This window comes from Semicossyphus pulcher, unplaced genomic scaffold (assembly GCF_022749685.1).
Source record: "Semicossyphus pulcher isolate SPU_LCO1_2020_fin unplaced genomic scaffold, fSemPul1.0.p SCAF_11, whole genome shotgun sequence".
NCBI classification, from domain to species: Eukaryota; Metazoa; Chordata; class Actinopteri; order Labriformes; family Labridae; genus Semicossyphus; species Semicossyphus pulcher.
Window position 1 is genome coordinate 12,495,624 of NW_027211615.1, and position 20,983 is coordinate 12,516,606.

Consider the following 20,983-nt stretch of genomic DNA (forward strand, 5'->3'; position numbering starts at 1 on the left):
ATCAGGAAACAAGAAGTTTGTTTGTTTGCAGCGTTTTGAAAGCCTCTCCACATAACACACAAATTGACCGCCTTTAAAGAAGAAAAAAACATCAGCAGGCCAATTTACGAGTCACATCTCCATATTGATATGAAACGACATTTGTGGACGGCGTGTGTGGGCGTGTGTGGGTGATAATTTCCTCGTCACGAGGGACCTCTGATGTGATAACTACCTGCGCCTGTCAGAAGCCTTTTCCTGTGTCCCTCTCTGTCATCATGTCACCGTTTCCCCCCCAGTGACCGCCAGACACAAAGGCTTCTGGGATGCCAGTAAAGACGACAGAGAGCGGAGCGTATTTTACAGGAAATAAGTGATAACACAGGATGATAGCTAACATTTCCATGGTGAACCTATTTGACTTCTTAATGGAGATCAGATTGTGACAGGCAAGATAAGGACACAAAAAATGACAATCCCTCAATACGCATTTTAAAACTCTGAAGCACATGACAACTGAGTTTTTACAGACTCAGTAAAAAAAAGAGGAAAATGCTAAATGAAGCAATATGATTTTGCGCCCCACACTGCTCATCAGCCCATCATTTATGTAGAACAGAACATTTGTCAGCTAATAAGATGATTAAATAATTTATTCATTTTTCAAGTAAAAATCCAGTTTCTCAAAAACTACTGCTACGTGAACATTTAGTGGTTTTGGTCGGTTTCACCTTGAACTCATTCTGCATTATTTTTCTCCAAACAATGAACTGATTAATTAAGAAATTAATCAGCAGAGCTTTTATGCTGCATCGCTCTTTAAAAGTCAGGTTTTGTGAAGGAAAACAAATAATAAAAAATCATGTATCATCTCTGCCTTTTCAACTGATTTTCATTCAATGTGCTGATTATTTTCTTGATTAATTGGGTGGCAACTTTAAAGCTCCTGTGAGGAGATTTTCACCGCTTATGAAACAGACTGAAATTAATTCTATATTAGCAGCAATTAAATCCAATGTAATGAGGTGTGTCTTATTTGTCCAAGTGAGTGTTAACATCTGACACTGATTTGAGGCCACTGGGTCACATGACATGGAAACTATACATTTTTCTGTAAATAGATGAAAAATGATTTATTAAAAGTGCATCTTATACACCAAATTTTACAGTATTTGTTTTGTGTTAAGCAAATTAAAAGGTTTAAGGTAATCGGTTTCCTCAATTGAAATGAGTCGACACAGGAGAGTTTTAAGTTGAGATAAGTTCATCTGACTTAAAGCTCCTGTAAGGAGTTTTTCGCTGGTTGTGAAACAGACTGAAATTAAATTCTGATTACTCTCTATGAGCTACAAAAGCAAACCTGACTATCAGCGACAAGATTGATGGTGTCAGACGAAGCATTTAGCCTGTGTTTAGATTTTCCAGGGCAAATATTTAAAGTGAGTGATACATGACTGTTAAAGAAAGCAGGATGAGATTGTTTGTTAAAAAACACCACTTAAGCATGAACAGGACAAAATCAGCAAAGAGATAAGAGGTACAGCTTTGTCCACAGGGGGCGCCAAAATCAACACAAACTGAAAGTTCCTCACAGGAGCTTTAAGTTGCTGTGCGTCGAGCTCTCAGGGCCACAGTACAAAATTCCTGTTGCAATTTTTTCACATCCCAAGAACTCCAGTCTTATAAATGAAAAACATACTCGATTTTCATAAATACATTTTAGATAAATAACATGTCAAACAACTGCACAGTACAGTTGTTAAGAATCAAGTGTTCTTTTGTGCTTATTAAAAGAGAGAAAACGTTTTCTCCAGCATGTCAAAATGTAACAAGATTTCTCGGTTTCTCTCGTCCGCCTGCAGGGACGATGGAAAAGAGGGTCTGAAGTTCTACACCAACCCGTCCTACTTCTTTGACCTGTGGAGGGAGAAGATGCTGCAGGACACAGAAGACAAGAGGAAGGAGAGGCGGAAACAGAAGGTAAGTGTGAACAATCACAAGCACAGAGTCCTGCGGTGCAGAGCACATTTTCCATCCTTTTCACACAACAATCGAGGACAGCGCCGGCTCTCTCGTTGCTGCAGCAGATTGACCCTGAGGTTAGTGAGTAGGAAGACGTGTAGTGAAGCGCTTCCTGTATTCTCCACAGATCCATATTGATGTGTGCTGCTCGAATACACTGACAGGCTGATTCGCTGATAGATTCACTGGCCTGGCTTCGGACCATGTAGTGTAATGCATTAATTAGCCACCACTCAGAGATTAATCAACTCTTCCTCCGGTCAGCCCCCTTAGTTATTACTTGTGTCATCATTACGCCTAATTAATGGGAGCATCTGCTGTTCGCTTGCCCCCGCAATATGCATCAAACACACACAAATAAAACCCCGTGAGGAAACTCTGCAACACACACAGGATCAGAGGTTTAATGTTTAGGCACATGCAAATTGAATAAGAGCTCTTGACAACCGTAGAAAGCCCCACACTCGTGATGGAGGGGTTTCCCCACCCTCAGCTCCAGGAGCTCTAATCAGCACCAGCTTGCGTTTCCACGCGTGGGAAGCAGGGCGAGCTCCTCCGTTCGGCTCCTCGCAGTCAATCAAAGCTTATTAAAGCCTCGTCATTGAGGAGTAAGGAGAGTGACTTTCCGCTGAGGGTTCATGTGAGTGAAGGAGAGGCTGTAATTTGATGGTTATGAGGTTTTTAATGAATGTGGGAATGATGCAGAGAGGACAGACGGCGAGTTGAGGCAACGAATAGTAGAGGAAGGAGTCATTTAAGATACATGATATGATATACTGTTCTAATAGCTTAATAAACAGACTTTTTTTGGTGCTTAAATGAAACACAAAGCGGATTTGCGACAGTAAACAGGCCTTATTTGCCGCTAAGGTTATGCTGATGACCACTCGTCGCAGGCGCTCATTGCTATGATTTCATTCTAATTAAAGCCCCGGGTGGCCTCCGCCTGCAAAGCCTTGTTCATTTCCCTGGTAGTTACACAGACCCCATGCAAAGGCCTACAGGACGTTCACAGGGGGAGCAGGGCGGATTAGAGGAATTATGCACACATACTTGTTGGTTTGTGTAACCAGCGTTGTGGATAAATGATCTGAAGGAGGGCAAATACAGTGTGTGTGTGTGTCTATAGGGAGAATCTGCAGGAGAGAGGTTGAGGGATGGGAAACGAGAGTTACACGCACACACTCGGATCATGTGTGTGTATAAAATCCGGCGTGTAAATCATTCATAGATTTATCACTTAGCTTATTGAGCGGTTCTGCCACATCATCTTACGGTGCATCTCAGTCACAGTGTTCACAATCATGTGTTTCATTTATACTGCATCTTATTACTTAGTATCATTAGTTTTAAAGACATGTAGGCATCTGCACGCGAGCAGCAGCAGCAGTGTCAGGGACCTGTCAGTCAGTGTGACGCTATCTGTGATTGGCTGCCAGCACATTTAGTTACAGTGACAGACAGCCCTCCAGCTCTACCTCTCTTTCTCTCCTCCCTTACGTCAGTCTTAACTCTTACGCCTCCAACTTTATACATAATTGATTACAGCTGAGGATACTGTGAGTGAAATTAATAATAGAATACTCAAGGCCCCGTGTCCGCATAGCGCCTTTCTCTGGCAGAAAAGTGCTGGAGAGCGCTGGGATGGAGCGCTTGTGCGGTGAGAGTAAAAATGCTGCACATGGGTTTTGTTTCTATAGCTGCTTTCCCACTGGTCAAAAAACCCACTAACACACAGCTTCTTTCCTCAAAGGGAAAGGATACAGTCAGCAATCAGACCCGGGTCAAATGACTCTGCAGTAGACCCAGGTAATTATCGCCTCGGTTCCGATCGGCATTGATGGGAACACAAAACCCGGGTCGACACTCTAATCTCCGCCCACTCTGGCATGATGCTATGCTCCGTCTGTAACTTCTGCGACTCCTCATCATCTCAGCTACAAAATTCCGCCCGTCTCCGTCCGAGCAGCACTCGAACATCGTTCCAGATTTGTCAGCGCCGCGTTTGATAAACAGACAGAATGAGTAATAGATACAATAAAGACCTAACCGCCATAACATCTTCACTGTTTACTAACCCTGTTTCGGGCATGTTTGTGACGTCAGACGGTGACGCAGCAGAAAAGAGACCAAAAGCAGAATACTTCACTGGCAATGGAAAATGCGACAATCAGCATTTTTAAGTGGGTCTTCCTGGGTCTGAAAAACACGCTAAATTTTGGTGGGAAAGGGGTATATGACAACAATAAGTTTAACTTACTACACAGCTAACAGCGAGTTAACAACGCGTAGGCCGATAAAAGCACAACACTTACCAGCAACATTTAGTGTTTGGCTGATCTGCTCCCACGAACGGGCTTTTCGGTCTCTATTGTGATACTGTTTGTTTGTCATATCGTACAGCTCCGATAGAAACGGCCAAAACAAGTTGCTCCTCCATGTTTGGTGGTAACCAGGGCGACGAGTGGCACCCCATCTCATAGGTTGCCTAAAAAAAAAAAGCGTTGATGACACCAGCGCCTTTCTGAAAAGTTCAGAAATTTTCAACTCGGAGCGACCGCACAAAAAAGGTGGCGCGTCCTGACAAAAGACGCTGGGTGCAGCGCTTTTTCTCTAGGCGGCCGCATGTCCTCATTGGAAACAATTGAAAAAAGGCGCTATGTGGACACGGGGCCGAAGAGAACATTTGCAGATATCTATGAAGATGTAACAGATTAATGCAAAATCCTGTGTACATTTACTCACCCAGCTTTATATCAAACCTTGTGATTTAATATACTCTGAATGTTGGTCAAATTAAGTAGCACTAAAGGTAAAAATCTTCTAACGACCCCTCCCCTTATCTGAGGTCACATTGAAAAAGCTAAAGAATTAAAAGTAAGGAGGGAAAGAAGAACACAACAGAAAGGTTAACCTTGAAGAAATGATGTAGATGTGATTTCTATTGGATCAATATTTAAAGGACAATTCAGATAAAGACTTGTTTCATAAATAGATCACGTCTTGGAGCTTTGTGTGGTTTTTCTAAATGCATCATTCCTTGAGAGCACTGAGGCAGGAAAAGGGGGTTTGGATGGCTTCCAGTGAGCAGCAAAAGAAATTGACTTCAGCTGGAGAGCAGAGACGCTGGGTTCACGGGTCAGGTCAAAGCTTCTCCTCACACCACAGAGGAAGAGAAGTGTTTCAGCCCAAGGAGTCGAAGCGTCACATTAAAGGACTCGGTAAGCAAGGCAGCGATGAGGGCGTGATGGACGGGTATCATTCAGTCAGTTGGAACATCACATGCGCATCCAGTGTGAAACCTTCAAGCAACCTCGACTTTTCTGTCCAACATCACAGGAAATACATGTCTGTTATACGGTTAAATTGAGTGTTGGGAAATAAGAGAAAATACATAAAAGAGCAAAAGGTAAAAAAGTTGCTCTTAATGTGGAACATCATGTAAAAGCCTGGATGATTCATTCATGACAGCAAAGAGAGAAAGAGCTGGTTAAAAGTAACGGCAAGGTTCAAAAGAGACTTTACTATAATTGGATTCCCAGCTGCCAAACTTGACGTCTGGAAATCCATTTTCTTACTCAGTCACATCACAAAAAGTCTAAAGTCTAAAAGCAGATATACACACACACACACGCAGTTACACACGGGCACACACAGATTAGCAGGCAGTGATAACTGAAAAGCAGCACAGGGCAGAGAGAAGGGAAGAGAAGCCTAAAGTGTCCTAATCTCATTAGCTCCTGTGTTAGCCGCACCCTCAGTGGATTATCTGAGGACTATGTGCTGAGCCAGTCAGAGGGAGACGAGAGAGAGAGAGAGAGAGAGAGAGAGAGAGAGGACTCAGGAGGAGGAAGCAAAATGTGTAACAAAAACAAGAAGAAGAAGGAGGCGGCATTGAGATCCATTTTTAAGTCGAGGATCGTCTCCAGAGCCTGGATCCCCCCCGTAGAGACGCCCCTTTGCCTCTGCCTCTCCCACTCCTGTCTCATTATAGCACCCACAGGCGCAGGCAGCAGGGAGAGCCTTATCAGCATAGTGGAATATATTGACATTTAAATTTCAGCCTATTTTTCAATTCCCAGGAATATTTTCTGGATTTATTCAAATCTTAAAGAAATACTGCTGCCAGTCCTCATTAACACCACGGTGTGTGTGTGTGCGTGTGTGTGTGTGTGTGTGTGTCCATTGTTGTCTGTTTTTTATCGTGTAGTATCAGCAGGGAGCTGTAAAGGAACGGAGCAGGTCGTTTGTTCGGGCCAATAAAACAGAATAAATGTTTCTAAGGAGATAATTAAGGTTCACACTCCAAGACTGACAAAATATTTTTTTGCCGTTTTTTATTAGACAAACTCGTGAGACAACGCGTAACTGTCTTTAGTGTTTGTGTGTGAGCAGTTTGTACCTCGAATGAGGGAAGGAATGAACACGCTTCAGCTGAGCTACATGCACACTGCTGAGTCCAACAACACGTGTGATGGACAGAAGTGGAGTTTTAGATCTCTGTAAATCATCTGTAGACACACACAGCACTGTGTGGGTATCTTGTCATCATTATTTGAGAGACAGCTCACAAAAACATGAAGACATTTTTATGTAAGTCATTAAAGATGTCCAGCTGCACGATTGTGTGAAAGTTTAGAGACAATCACAAAAATCACAATCAGGCTAAATGATTTAGAGAGCATGCTACACGTCTTCAGGTGTATTTCATCTCTTCCAACGACAGAAAGAAAATAAAATCAATTAGCCAGGTGGTTGGAGGCTGATTAGAGCTTCTCCACTGTAATAAAATACATCTACGATCTATATGTGAGGAAAAAGCATCAACATCTTTCTTAGTTAGGCTGGAAGGTATAGGAGGGACGCCAAAGATGGCTATCAGGGGTCAAGGTTCAAGTGAAATATTTAAGGCTCTGCCTAAGTATTGCAAAAAAAGATGACCAAAACTCAACTAGTTCAGAGCAAGAATCAAACATTGATGTGATCCACCAAACCGCCGTTAACCCCTTCCTACCAAATGTCTGTTAGATCAGACATATGGTGGGCACATTCTGTGTATACACCAACACAGAAGACACATGAGACACATGCTGTCCTGAAGCCGGCCAATGCACAGCTTGTCGAATGTAACGAATTGAAAAACATTCAACACCAGATGTTTGTTTGTTAAGGTTTGACTCGAGTAAAATAAAAGCCTCTTTGATGAAATGTTTTTATTCAAAGCTTCAGGGAGTTTGTAGGATCTGATAATTATGTTCGCTTAGGTCTATTCTAATTCCAAAGGTACATACGTTAGCGGGAAGCAAAGAAAAATCGTGCAATCCTTTTACCCCCCTAGCTGCTGTTACGACTCCAGTCCATTCAGGAGACTGATCCCCCTCTCCCACCTAAATGTAGCGTGTTTTTCAGACCCGGGAAGACCCACTTTGAGTGCTGATTGTCTCTTTTCCCATTGCCAGTGAAGTATTCTGCTTTCGGTCTCTTTTCTGCTGCGTCACCGTCTGACGTCACAAACGCGCCCGAAACAGGGTTAGTAAACAGTGATGATGTCACGGTGGTTAGGTCTTTATTGTATCTTTTACTTATTCAGTCTGTTTATCAAACTCGGCGCCAACAAATTTGGAACGTTGTTCGAGCGCTGCTCGGATGGAATTTGTAGCTGAGATGACGAGGAGTCGCAGAAGTGACAGACGGAGCATAGCATCGCGCCGGAGAGGGGGCGGAGATTAGCCGATCGTAACCTTTCCCTTTAATCAAAAAAAGCCGTGTGTTAGCAGGTTTTCTTGACCAGTGGGAAAGCGGCTCGAGACAGCACGCTCAGAGCAGTGAGATGCAGAGATGCACCGAGACTGACGCCCTGAATAGTGCCTTGTTACACCCTGGGTTTCTGTGTGTTCATAGGCACATTCACCTTGTGGTGTGTTTTAAGGTTTAATTTGAAACAGGAGTAGATTTCACCTGAAGGGTCCTGTGAACTCCAAACGAAACAATGGACGACATCCAACCAGACTAAAGTTGACATTCAGATTATTGGTGCTGCATGTGCAGATTCTTTATTACTCAGAGAGTGTAAAGATTGATTTCATGTTAGATGTTGACCTTTATTTATGAAGCTCAGGCAGCACCAGCCTCTATTAAGCACAGTGTGCTGAGTGTATCCTCGGTACAAACAATATATTACAAATATCAATATCTGTACATGTTGATTTTTTCATCCTGCAGGGATCAGCACACAGTTACATGTTGCAGCAGATATAATGTTTGTTTCTGCTCCCTGATGATCGTGATCTCAACATCAGCATTTTCTTATTTGCTATAAGTGCACTCGTTTACACATGAGGATTCATAGATATACATAATGTGATTTAGATAACATGCAAACACCTCATTATAGCACAGATTTGCATTTAAGCAGAGAGATCTATTTGCTTTAGGTGTAATCCTTACATTTGTAATACACTAGTTTCTCCAGCTGAAGCTCGATGCTAACGACATCCTTTGCTCCCAGGAGAAGACATCAAACTGGATCGTTGTCGAACTTTATTAAGAGGCTGCAGCGTGCCAGATGTTTTTTACGAGCTCAGGAAGGATGTTTGCAAAGCGAAGGGCAGGAATCTTCGAGCTAATTGTGTCCTCCTCGTAACTTTTTTATAAGCTAGGGCTTTTGTTAGCTTTAGCTAGCTTGTCATAGCAGGTGCAAGAGCAGCTAATAAAAGGGAGACAGTGTTTTTCTTACGCTGGACTCGGTTAGATGCTCAGTTGCGTTGCACAAGGTGCATTCGGGGTAATGCTCTCCCTCTGTACTGCCAATATATGTAAACCAAGCTTCTGACGAGGCTTATAATATATGATGACAGCAGCAATCCTAAGCCACATGAAGACAATTGAACTTGTGTTACAGCGTTTAAATGTTTCATATTAGCTCCCCAGATTTGTGTCGTGGTAGAAAAAGACTTTTAGAAATACTGCTGTAGGCTTTTCTTCTTTGCTTTAAATTCTCTGCTCTCACTCTGTCCAACTCTGTGCAGCTGGAAATGCCTTATCTTGTGTGTCCCAATGGCCTCATAAGAGTCCTCTCTGAAACCCCTCCTCCCTTCCTCTCTCCCCCAGAGGTAAGATTTTCTCCCCCTTCTCCCCCCTCTTGCACCAGAGCATCTGCCTCCCATGTGGTGGTAGCCTGCAGCCCTCACTCACTCTCCCCCCCCCTCTTATCTACTCACCCCCTCCCTCTGGTTTGCTGTGGACAACTGAAGCCCCATTACTAACAACCCTGCAGTGTTTACCTGCCCTGTGTATCGCAGGGCTACTCCAGAGAGAGGAGGCTTCACACTGATATATTTGAGCAATGCTCCAAAAAAAAGGGAAAGTCTTGGACTAGATTTGATCTCCTTGTAAATGTAGTGGCTGTAATCCTCGCCTCAGAGTCCAGACGAGGAGCCAGTTACAGACCAGGCCAAATCAGATCCTGGTTATAACCTGTGTGTTGATGTGAACTGTACAAAGCTACAATATGACCATCATGCAGCTTCAGCTTGCTTGTAATTCCAACTGAATCTAAACTGATCAGCACTAAAGATAAGTTATTTACATTATCTTTAATCTAATGCCATCCAAAAAGACACACATTCAAACATTGTGGGCCAATACACAAAAGCATCAAACATCATTAAAGTAAAAAAAATTGAATTAGAAAATACAACGTCTTATATTTTAGCTTATTGTGTATTTTTTAGGGATGCGCCGCTCGATCGGACACCGATTAAAATCGGCCAGCATGAGCTCTAATTAGGGGATCGGTGATCTGCCGATCACCTTTCAAAGTGCCGATCACTCCAGCCAAAAGACTATGAGCCACTTTCCACACCAAGCAGATTAATGATTTTGTCCGCAGTGACAGAGAAGGCAAGCAACACTCACTTGTGTGTAATTAGGGGAGGTTGCTGGAGAGGCTGACAGAAAACATGTTCTGAGGCTGAACCCGAAGAAGTCGTGCAATATTTATCTCAGGGAAGGGATCAGAAGTTAACAAGATTCACGGATGCAAACACTCGCTTTACCAGTGGTGCAGCGTCACCGCTCTGTGACACGCAGTGATCACACACACGCAGACGCGCTCCAAAGACGGCAGTCTGATTAACACACTATAAAAAAGAGATAGTTCACACTCTTAATTAACGGGACAGGGGTGTGTGAATGACTTAAAATTACTAGATCGCACTCAGTTTTTGTTGTTAAAAATAAATCGGTCATTGACGGAAGCAGGCATTATACACACATGAGCCTGTTGTTCCTTGTGTGCACTCGAGGCGTCTTCGTTGAGATAGCGAGAGACTGAATATAGATAATACATTAACTACAAAATTTCACCCACAGTTTGTGACAGTAATATGCTTTTAAAGTGTCATTTAATGCGTTTTGACCGTCAGGCTTGCAAGATATGAGAAAGATCTACGATGTATGATTACATTGTTTAATATTGCGATAACAATATAAAGTGCGATAATTAAACAAATACTAAAGTGTGCATTATTGCTATATTTCTTAGTTTCTATGTCTGCATGTTTTACACATCGTGTTTGCAACATGTCCCCCCTGAATCTGAAATAAAAACAAAAAGCTGTTTGGTTTTTTTTACCACTAAATTGACACCAATGAATCTGAGGGTAGCTGATAGCTAGCTTGGGCTTCATCTGATCGTATCAAAATGATGTGAAAGCAACCAGTACACCCAGTGCTCAATCCAATACGTAACAGATAATATGCCGGGGATGCAGTATGCACATGAACGGTTGGGGCAGTGTAGAGGCAGAGGGGATGTGACAGGGTCAACACAGCAGCAGGGACAACAAGTAGAAGACAAGCTGATAAACCAAGTCAGCAATATTCACATCTGTTTGATGCGATTTCTGTCAGATCTCAGAATGAACAGTAACGTCCTCGAGTGTCGCCGTGTTTGTTTATTACATACCGCTCATCCGGTAGTTGCATACGGCCTGAGCGCAGGCTGAAAAAGCAAGGCCTTATTCATCGCGATAAATTCAGACTTTTGAGATGTGTTTATTGCGATCACATTGAAATTGCAATTTATTGTGCAGCCCTGAGTTACATGTCGTTATGCATAAAGTAGGAAAAGATACTTATACTATAAAAAGAAGAAGTATGAGATAAAGCTGTGGATAAACTAACTGCAAGACAAGCCTGAGTTGCCAAAGCCTTCTTTGTGGTTTTAAGCTAACTGCACATTTCTCTGGAATGGGAGCCTTGTTTAGATGACTTGTTTGCCCTCCTGCTTTAAACTAACACTTTCTGACACACTTGAGCCAAGACTTCTCCCTCTTTGTTACAGCTATTGTCATTTTAAATCATAACAGCTGCAGGAACACGTTTACTTTCCTGGCAATGGAGGTAAAAGATTGCTAAACATATTTGATTCTGCCACGAGGCTTTGCACTGCACACCTAGTATTACTAAATGCATTAAATGTCTCTTAATTGTACAATGATTATTTTATTACAAGCATCAATAAAATCACTAGCTGCTTTAATTACCTACAAGTCCCCTAATCCAATATATATCAGCTGCCACAGCAGCAGCAGCAGCAGCAGCAGCAGCGTGTGTTTACTGTGCGAGGGGGTTTGTGTTATTGTCAGCAGCAGGGTGGTCCAGCAGCGGGCCTCCCTGTGGGGGTTATTTACCCAGGAACATAGCTGCAATTCTGCTGAGTCTGTCACATTCAACATTCACACGGCTACACACTCCAAACAACCGCACACACACGTGATGCGAGTATGAATATGTGACACACACATTCTGTACATAACATAAATCCATAGCAGCTGTATTACACACACTCCTACGCAGCGGCTCTCTGTGCCGGTGCCAGGCCATTCAGATGAAGGATGTTGTGTGAGCAGAGGCACAAGGCCCTCTGAAATTAGCTACATTTGTTATAGCGTCGGTGACAAACACGTGCATGCAGACACACACACACACACACAGATGCACTTCACTCTCTTGTTTTTCAAGACTGTTTTCACGTTGCTGCATTGAAACCTTCACTTTTCCCTGTGTTTCCTTGCCCTTTTTACACGTCTACCGCCTGTCCTTTCTGCCAATCCTCATTGTAATATCAACACTACCTAAACCCCCACAGAAATAGTGCACAAACGTCTGAGTAGTTCTGCATTATGTTCTCTTTTTTCACTTTAAAATGCCTCTTTAAATACTGCCGAGACACGGTGACAGCAAACCTTTCAGGAAGTCAGAGGTTACTCAGACTAAAACAAATCCTCGAAATGATCTGCGAGAAAAAGCAGCTGAGGTTTGGAGGTTCGGCACAGTTGAGAAAAAGGCAGCGGGAGGATAAGTTAAAATATTTGACCTTCTGCTGCAGCTCCTCCAGCCTCGGCAGACAGTGTTGTCAGGACGCGTTTCTGTCTCGTGTGTGGAATAAATGATATTCAGAGTGTCAGTCCACATATAAAAATGTGCCGGAGCAGCGTAGGAGGAGGTTTGAAATGGTGTGTGTTTTTAGAGGCTAGCACTCAGCCAGTGCCTCATCAGGGGTAATGGGCCGTGATGAATCAGAAGCTAATCAATGTGCATTAGCATTAGGATTTATTCCCACGCTCGCTCACAGCGGCCCGGACGCTGCAGTGGCCAGGCGAAATCAACATCGTTTAGCCCAACCGGAGGAGATGCTGTCCACAACCCACGCTGTGTTGAATCGGACGCCTGTCAGACACACACACACACACACACACAGTTATTGAATAAGCAGAGCAGGCCAACCCCAAGGATCTATATGACATAAAAGGACTTGATTAGTGTTGTTTTTAATGAACAGTCCCAGTGTCGCCGGCTGGAAATGAATGATTAAGAATATTGCAAACGCACCACCACATCTGCACGCATGTGAACACTCACTAACAAACTGTTTGATGTTTCTGCTACAAGAAAAATGTTGCAATAACTGTTTGATTCCTCAGAAGCTGGAAAGTGATGTGTTTTGTTATGACAGAGTACAATGTGTTACCTTTCAGTCATAATGTACTGAAACTAGCTTAATACCTGTTTTATAAGCTTGACATATTCTATACGTTTCTTATTGTCAACACATCCCATGGAAAGACTCAAACCAACAATGAATAAATCCAACTGACAAATATAGTCTTTTTATCCAAATATATGTTATTTTTGTCTCCATTGTTTACCAGAAAGTATTAAAACACACCAATAGGACTCAATGTGCACTTCCTGCTTTACATCGAACCCTACTAGCTCTATATACTTCTGCTTTGAGTAACATTTGCTCAAATCTACAAGCTCAGCTGTTTCAGAAAATGACTCAGCCTCTAAAAAAGATACAAGTATACATTTGTTTTTAGATTTATATCTTCAGTTTCCAGAGACTTTTGGCCAAATGCCACAGACAGAAAGTGTTGCTAACGTATGGATGCTAGGGGTGGGTCATGAATATTCGAATAGACATTAATTATTATTTTTTAACTGAAAAGTTCAAGCGACTGTCACGTAATCTTAAAAATTCAAATTTTCCATCGTTTTTACTGGAGCCTGGTTGTAATGCGGTACTACCGCCAGACGGTGGCTGTAGCGCATCTGAAAGCTGTTTGCTAACGGCCGTTAAATAACAAGAGAAAAAGAAGCATTAGCGCCAGGTGCTTGTGCTAGAGAAAAATGCAGACTCGTCACAGACTGCAGAACAGAAATCGGTAAAGAGTTTGAAACCCTTCAGAAAAAAATAAACGAAAATGAGATGAAGTGCAAACTTTGAAGGTATATTAAAAGAACTAGCATATTAAAAGTCTTCTACAACTATCGGTTACACAGTGTACAAAAATGATTATCCATATTGTATGGGAAGATTAACAGTTTATCATACCCCGTGTTTTATAGTTTTTTCTGTACATACTTTAGCATGAAAATAAAACCAACAGAGTTAAAAAAACAAAACAAAAAAAACAGTAAATGTTCTCTCTCTCTCTCCTTATGTCAGCGTGTGTTAGCGATCTTCGAATAAATAGTTCCCAGTGAATATCGAATAGTATTTTTGCTTGAAATGCCCATACCTCATGGATGCTCTGTCTTTTCATGGTATTTGTTTACAAAAAGAAACCTAGAATAACACCAGCCTCATGCTTAAGAATATAAATGTGTGTTTATAATTGAATAACGTCTGCTTAAAGTTAGTCAGGATGAGCTGATCTAGTAAGTGCTTTCATGCGTTTTCAGATGAACTGTGAAATGCTCCTTTCTTCATTTTAGTGTCCTTGTGCTGTAACCTGTTATTATGAGTTGACTCGCGCATGTGTTTAAGTGTGTGTGTGTGTGTGTGTGTGTGTGTGTGTGCGTTGTGTGTGTGTTTGTACGTCATTCTTCAGTGTGAGCTACTGTTGTTGTTGGATTTTCATCCACATGTAGAATCACACCTTTGTAGCCTGTCCTCCCATTCGAGTGAGATCTCTCTCTTTCTACCTCAGTCTTCTTTCTGTTTGCTGTTTTTCCCATTATGTGTGTTTGTGTGTGTTTGGACTGCACTGTGTGTGTGCCGCTGCGTCCTACCTGCATTGTTACGTCCCCTCGGGGCCGCGCACGTTGTCATTTTCTGTTTAACAGCACTTTTCTTTCTCTCAGCGCGCGCTCTTGTTTTTGTCTGTTGGACTCTGTGCAGCGATGTTTGCACTCAATCCTGTGCAGTGTTGATTCTTTTTTTTTTGCCCTCACCCCTGGTGCTTCTCTTGTGGTTTTTGTTTTTGTTCTTATAGTTGCAGGACCCCCGCATGTATGATCAGGTCTATAGGTACTTAGACCTTCCAGGGCAGGTATGTGAAAAAACAGCGATTTATTACAAAAACACTGTGTGTGATTTCTGCTACAGATGCTCAGTTTCTTTATTACATTGTGTGTGTTCAAAGTCGGTGATGGTCTGGGAGGCAGGGAGTGCTGATTGTCAGCAGACCTTATTATTTATGTGAAAACCCCTTTGAAAAACTTATTTTTACTACTTTTGGAGTAACATGCTTCTGTAAAATATGCTATGATCATTTGATTCGGTCAATGAGCACTCCCTCCTTCCAAACAAACATGTAATTTATATTCTTTAAACTGCTTTTAGAAACCTTCTTCTTTATTGTCTGTGTGATTTGTCTGTTTAGTAAGCTAATTAGTTTATTTGAAAAGTCCAAAATATCTAGTAAAGATAAATAGATGAGACACTTTCTGACTATAGCTGCTACATAAATGAGGTGATCTTTTAAGGGGGTGTAGAAACACAGTGTAAATGGACGGAGGTGGCAACTTAGATCCATGTTTAAAATGTGGATCTAATTGTGGGTGTGTTAGTGTGTGTGTGCACATTAAATGCTTCTTCTACACTTTTTCCCTCATTTAAATTCAAAATCTTTGATTGCAAATCACCCCGGCCTGTTGTTCTGATGTGTAACAGGCAGTCACTGTTGTGTATTATTAAATGTATTATTTTAAACAGCAGCTCATCTGTTGTCTTTTCTCTCCGCCCCATCTCCCCATCATCTCCCGTCCGCCACCGCCTCCAACATCTTCCTCCCTCCATCACCCCGACCGCCCTCCTCACTCACCCTCCCTACTAAAGATGAAGGCGATAGATCGTCCACAGGAGCCGGAGAAGGTCCCGCGGGCGCCTCACGACCGTAAAAAGGAGTGGCAGAAACTGGCGCTGGGCGCAGAGCTCGCCCAGGACATCCCTGAGGACAAACACAGGGAGGCCAACGGATCTGCAGGTTACCACGACAACAGGTGCGTGACGATGGCTGTTTAAAGATAGAAAAGTCAAGAGGGTTTAAGGGTGCTACTTTGCCAGCAGGTGTTTACAGACACTTGCTCGGTATCAAAGACGCACTGAATGAAAAAGTTCTATTTTGAAAGTGTGAATGAGTTTCAAAAGAACTGATTAAAAAACTGATTTATCACCAGGATGTAAATGAAAAATAAAAGTTGCCGACTCCACAGAGAATTATTTCTTGCAATTTGGCAACAACAGCGATGATTAACGTCCCTCTCAGTCCTGATTGCATTTATTTCGCCTCAAAGCTCCAATGCCACTCATATCCATAATTTCCCTGCCAGTCAGTGTGATTAATAAGAAGAAACGATTTCATGCAAATGGAAGCTTTTTTTGGGAAGTGTCAGTGAAATGAATAACTGATATAAAATCACTTCTGTAAGCTGAGAAAGGACTTTAAGCAAACACCACAGTGAATGCGTCGTCTTTGATGTGATACAGCCACACAGTCTGTGACGGACAGAGACCAGGAGATCCAGCGTCAAAGTATCTCTATCACATTTATTTCACACAAGTTATTTATTGTTTAATTTATTAATTGTGAGGGAAAAAAGCTTGTTGTTGTCCACTTTAATTGTTACAAATCTGGGGAACATCATCTTTATCCTGTAAGCTGATTTACAGGATAAGAGAGAAAAAAACACAGCTCTGCTTTGCTTAATCATTTTCATATTACTTTTCTTGCATGTTGGCTTTTTTTGTTTAATACTGTATGTATGTTTTACCTTTTCAAGCCTCTAAAATGCTCTAAATGAATCTAAGAAGGTTACAAGGGGAAAGGTCATTCTATTGACAAAACAGTTAATCAGTCCCTCCAGAATTTTGCAGCATTTTCTGTGATTGGTGTGGCCAAAAAAGCCTGGTTTCACAGCAGCTTTTTAAAAAAGTTGCAATGCAAGTTGCGATGTTTTGTGGCTTTATTTGTATTTTTTATTTTTTTACACACTGGGGAAAAACACTTTCGGACGATTTCCGTGTCCAGATGCCCAATAAAATGTGTAAAAACGGAATGACACTGAAGTCAGTAGCCATGAAATGCTCATTTCGCGCGCACATTCAATACTCTCCATATGTGCAAAAGAGAATCTACACATTATTTATCACATTGACGCTGTTCTACTCGTTCGTATTAAACAATCGATAAGCGAACGGGGACTGTTTGAAATCAGCTCTGACACAAACATCAGTAACAGAGCCTCTGGTTGGTGGAAAGTTAGGAACACAGTCTCTGATTGGTCAATCCACTTACATATCTACTGTAGCATGCAGCGTTCCCAATATCTGTATACAAAGATGGACGACGCATCTCCATCTGCTCTCATGCGTCTCATACAAAATTGATGCCAAAATACCCCCTGTGACAGGCACTGCCTTCTTGCGCTGGTGACGTCATTTTGAGCCGCCATAGCCACTTCCGCTAACCAAATCACACACTTAACTTACTGAAAAAAACAGCAAAGATATCGCATGTCGGCATGTTTAACAGCAGAACAGCTTCTTGTGTTGGTCTGAAGCAGACGTTCACAGATATGAAACTTCAATGACTGTAGTGATTGTTTTAGTTACGTCTCCTCTCGCCGTTCCTCCTCTACTCAGCTCTGTTGACAAATACGGCTCCTGCAGCCGATCCGTTCTGGATTAGCTGTCAATCATCATTTTTACAGCATCGAATAACTGCTAAAAAATAAACTTATCAGAAAAACTATCGCTTGGACGTAAATCAGCTCCATAAGAACTAACTATAATGACAGAAACCATGTTTGAGAAACATGTATTTTGATTTCATAGTTTGACTCATGTCCCATCTGTTAACATGGAGGAGGCGGGCTTTATGACCTATACTGCAGCCAGTCAGCAGGGGGCGATAGAGACGTTTTGGCTTTGCTTTTACGGAGCTGTCATGTCGTCCATCTTTTTATACAGTCTGTGAGCACTCCAAAGATATTTAATAAACAGTACTAGATGTCCTCAGATGTTTATACAACATTGCAGGCCTCAGGGCATCAATACATTGGATAAAAGTTGCGGCAATTGGTTGAATTTGCGAGAAGGCAACATCACAACATCCTGGAGGGACTGGTTAAGTGTTCAACAAGGGCTTACAAGTAGCCTTCTTGTAAGGGGCTATGGGGTGACTATTACGCAAAGGTTCTTGCACACTCAGGGAAAACTTGTAATGCTTTATGCTGGCCGTTTTACAAGAGGTCATAAGGTCAAACAGTTGAGAGACATTGACTATTTTTTTAGTTTTTTGGGGGGTTAATACTTTAAAGTTCTTGCAGATTAAATAACATGTGCAGGCAAGACTGTTAGATGACACTGTATAAACACAAAACTCCACAAGGGAAACTCAAACGAGGACCTCGTGAGAAAATGAACGTATCTCTCTGCTCAGGGCTCCCCTGTACATGGAACATTTGGACGGGCCCTTCTCTCTGGCGGCGCTGCCCTACACCCAGATGAACGAGCTGCTGAACCGAACCGGGGACAGAATGTATTCGCGGCCCGACGGCCCTCCACCGCCTCCACCTCTCATGCACCCACTGGGAGAGATCAAGCCACCCTCTGTGATCAGGTGGGACGGGAGGAAAGACGACACGGTTTTATTTCCCCTCGTAAACCTTGAGTTAGAATTTTTTATAGGTTTTTTTGTTTCCTTTAATCCCCTTTTATTACTCTGTCTGGCTTTACATAACTTTTCCTTGTTTGTGTTTATTCTGTCGGAGAGGTCGAGGATTTTTCGCTCTGTTAGAGCTCAGCAGGGACACACAGAGGAAAGAGATGGGCGGAGCTAGCTGGAGGGAAAGATGGAGGTTTTGCAGACCGAAGACGAAGGAGGGGGAATAAGGAAAAGTCTGAGAGAAGGGCAGGATCAATAAAGTGTTAAGGCCACTGAGCGTATTACAGGTTGTTTTTCTGCTGCGCACTTTTGCTGCATATGTCACTGTGTGAAGGGATGGAGAGATCAGAGGGAATGATTAAAGCTGTGGCTGCAGCACCACAGAAATATACCATTGATTTCTGCACAAGCCCCTGCAGCTATCTCCTCCTTTTCCTCCTTCCATCCCCATCTTCTTCTTCTGTTGCCTATTTTTGTTTTCCCTTTTCCGACCCTTGGATGTGGTTTCTCCCTTTACAAACTTCTATCATGCTCCATATGTGATTTTACCCCCACCCTGCATTTACCGTAGCACATATTGGCTCTGATACAGACTCTAGTGTGCTCGGAGGAAACACTCGACACATTATTGTCCTCGCCCTTCTCCCTCTCTCTCTCTCGCTGTTCTTTTTTGTCTGCAGCAATTTTCTCTGTAGGAAGAAAATTGATTGTGAACATGTCGGTCTTTGTGTTGTAATATCCTCCCACATCGCTTCAGCATCTCTTAATGGCCAATACTGATAACAATGGGTCCTTCATGTTCCAGCTACAGAAAGGTCTAGATGCTCTGCGCTCTCTGACATGCAGTGACCTTTACCTTCTAAATTGGCAGACTCACTTTCAGGATGACACTCTTTGACATGCTGTGGTTTCTAGTATTTTGTTAAGACCTGTGAAGAGTTAAAGCAAACATCTAGACAAAACGCTTTATAATGCTGGGAAATGAAACTGAAAATTGACGGCCTGATGAACATAGTTCCACTAAAAGTCTTGTGATCTAATGCAGCACTTGAAATTGGCAGCAAAACCAAGCTTCATCTTCATTTGCGTCAACAACTTCAGAATGGACAGCTCATTAAGCCCCGCCCCCCTAGTCATTCTATTAGTTTTGACATGAAATTTACAATAACAGAAGCAGATTTCGCAAAAAAAAAAAAAAATTTAAAAACACTAAAAGCATAATTTTAAAGTTCTGAAATTACAGCTGTTACTGGCACACTTCAGCTGCCGTTGCTAGCTAGCTCGTTCAGCTAACTTTAGCTCCACTTTAGCTTTAGCCAGCCTGCAATATTTCTGTCCGATTTGTTTCAGAACAAGAATCTCATAAATGGGGACTTAAAGCTCCTGTGAGACATTTTCCATTGGTTATGAAACAGACTGTAATTAATTGTGATTACTCTATATGAGCTACAAAAGCAAACCAGACATCGGAGACAAGATTGATTATTTCTATGTAGTTATGTCTGAAACTGCTGGTGGGGGGGTAGGTACCAGATGAAGCGACTGACTTAATTAAAGTGAGTGATACATATGATTGTAAAAAAAACACCACTGAAGCATGTACAGGACAAAATCAGCAAAGAGATAAGAGGTATGGCTTTGTCCACAGGGGGCGCCAAAGACAACGCAAGCGGAAAGTTCCTCACAGCAGCTTTAATGTGCACTCTTTGGCTACAGACATGATATCATGCTAAATGTCCTTATCTGCATGTTTCAGATGAAATATTAGAATCCTCACAGCTTATGATCCATGTAGAAGGAAATCTATAAATAGCTTTTATCTCGTGTTGCAGTATAGCGAGCTGATCCTCCTACAATAAGAAGGAAACGTGTTACATTTGATTTAGACTCAGACTTTTTCTCTCTCCCTGCAGTTCCGGCTCAGGTTTTTCCGACAGCAGACCTCAGTCTCCAGCCCGGACGGCAGGCCTCAACTCCAACACCCCCCCTCCACCGCCTCCCCCTCTCCCCCCTCCGCCTCCCCCGTTACCCTCCTCAGGCCTACGGGGCACCCCTCCTCCTCCCATTCCTCCTCTACCAGTCCAACAGCAGCCTCCAGCCATCCCGCCTCCCCCTGCCCCTCTCCAGATCGCCCCGGGAGTGCTCCACCCAGCCCCTCCACCCGTGGCGCCTCCCCTCCATTCCTCCTCCCCCGCTCGTCACCAGGTCCTGGACCGGGGCCAACCCACGGGCTCCGGGACCCAGTCAGACGGCACCATCTTGCCTCCTCCCCCTCCCCCTCCTCCTCTTCCCCTCCAGGGAGCGCGGAGCTCCTCGCCGTGTCTATCAGGCCCTCCACCTGTGCCGGCCTTCCCTTCAGCAGGAGCCATGGCCTCTCCGCCGCCCCACACCATGCACGATGTGGGGAGCAAGAGGCACCACCCAGCCAATCTGCCACCTATCAGCGATGCACGCAGCGTCCTGCTGGAAGCTATCAGAAAAGGTGGGACAGCTTTCAGGACAAAGTACACGCTCAGTTTAGT

The 20,983-nt window shown here is 42.9% G+C and overlaps 1 protein-coding gene across 2 annotated transcripts in view; it reads left to right on the forward strand.

The window, feature by feature from the left end:
* Positions 1-20,983, forward strand: part of wasf1 (WASP family member 1) — a 75,067-nt gene that overhangs the window by 52,354 nt on the left and 1,730 nt on the right. The window contains exons 6-10 of one of the 2 annotated variants that reach the window (XM_069687247.1): positions 1,842-1,959; positions 14,787-14,843; positions 15,632-15,795; positions 18,237-18,416; positions 20,375-20,943. In XM_069687247.1, coding sequence (XP_069543348.1) covers positions 1,842-1,959; positions 14,787-14,843; positions 15,632-15,795; positions 18,237-18,416; positions 20,375-20,943 — 1,088 coding nt within the window. The remainder of the gene's footprint in view (positions 1-1,841; positions 1,960-14,786; positions 14,844-15,631; positions 15,796-18,236; positions 18,417-20,374; positions 20,944-20,983) is intronic. The other variant, XM_069687256.1, reaches the window with a different exon arrangement.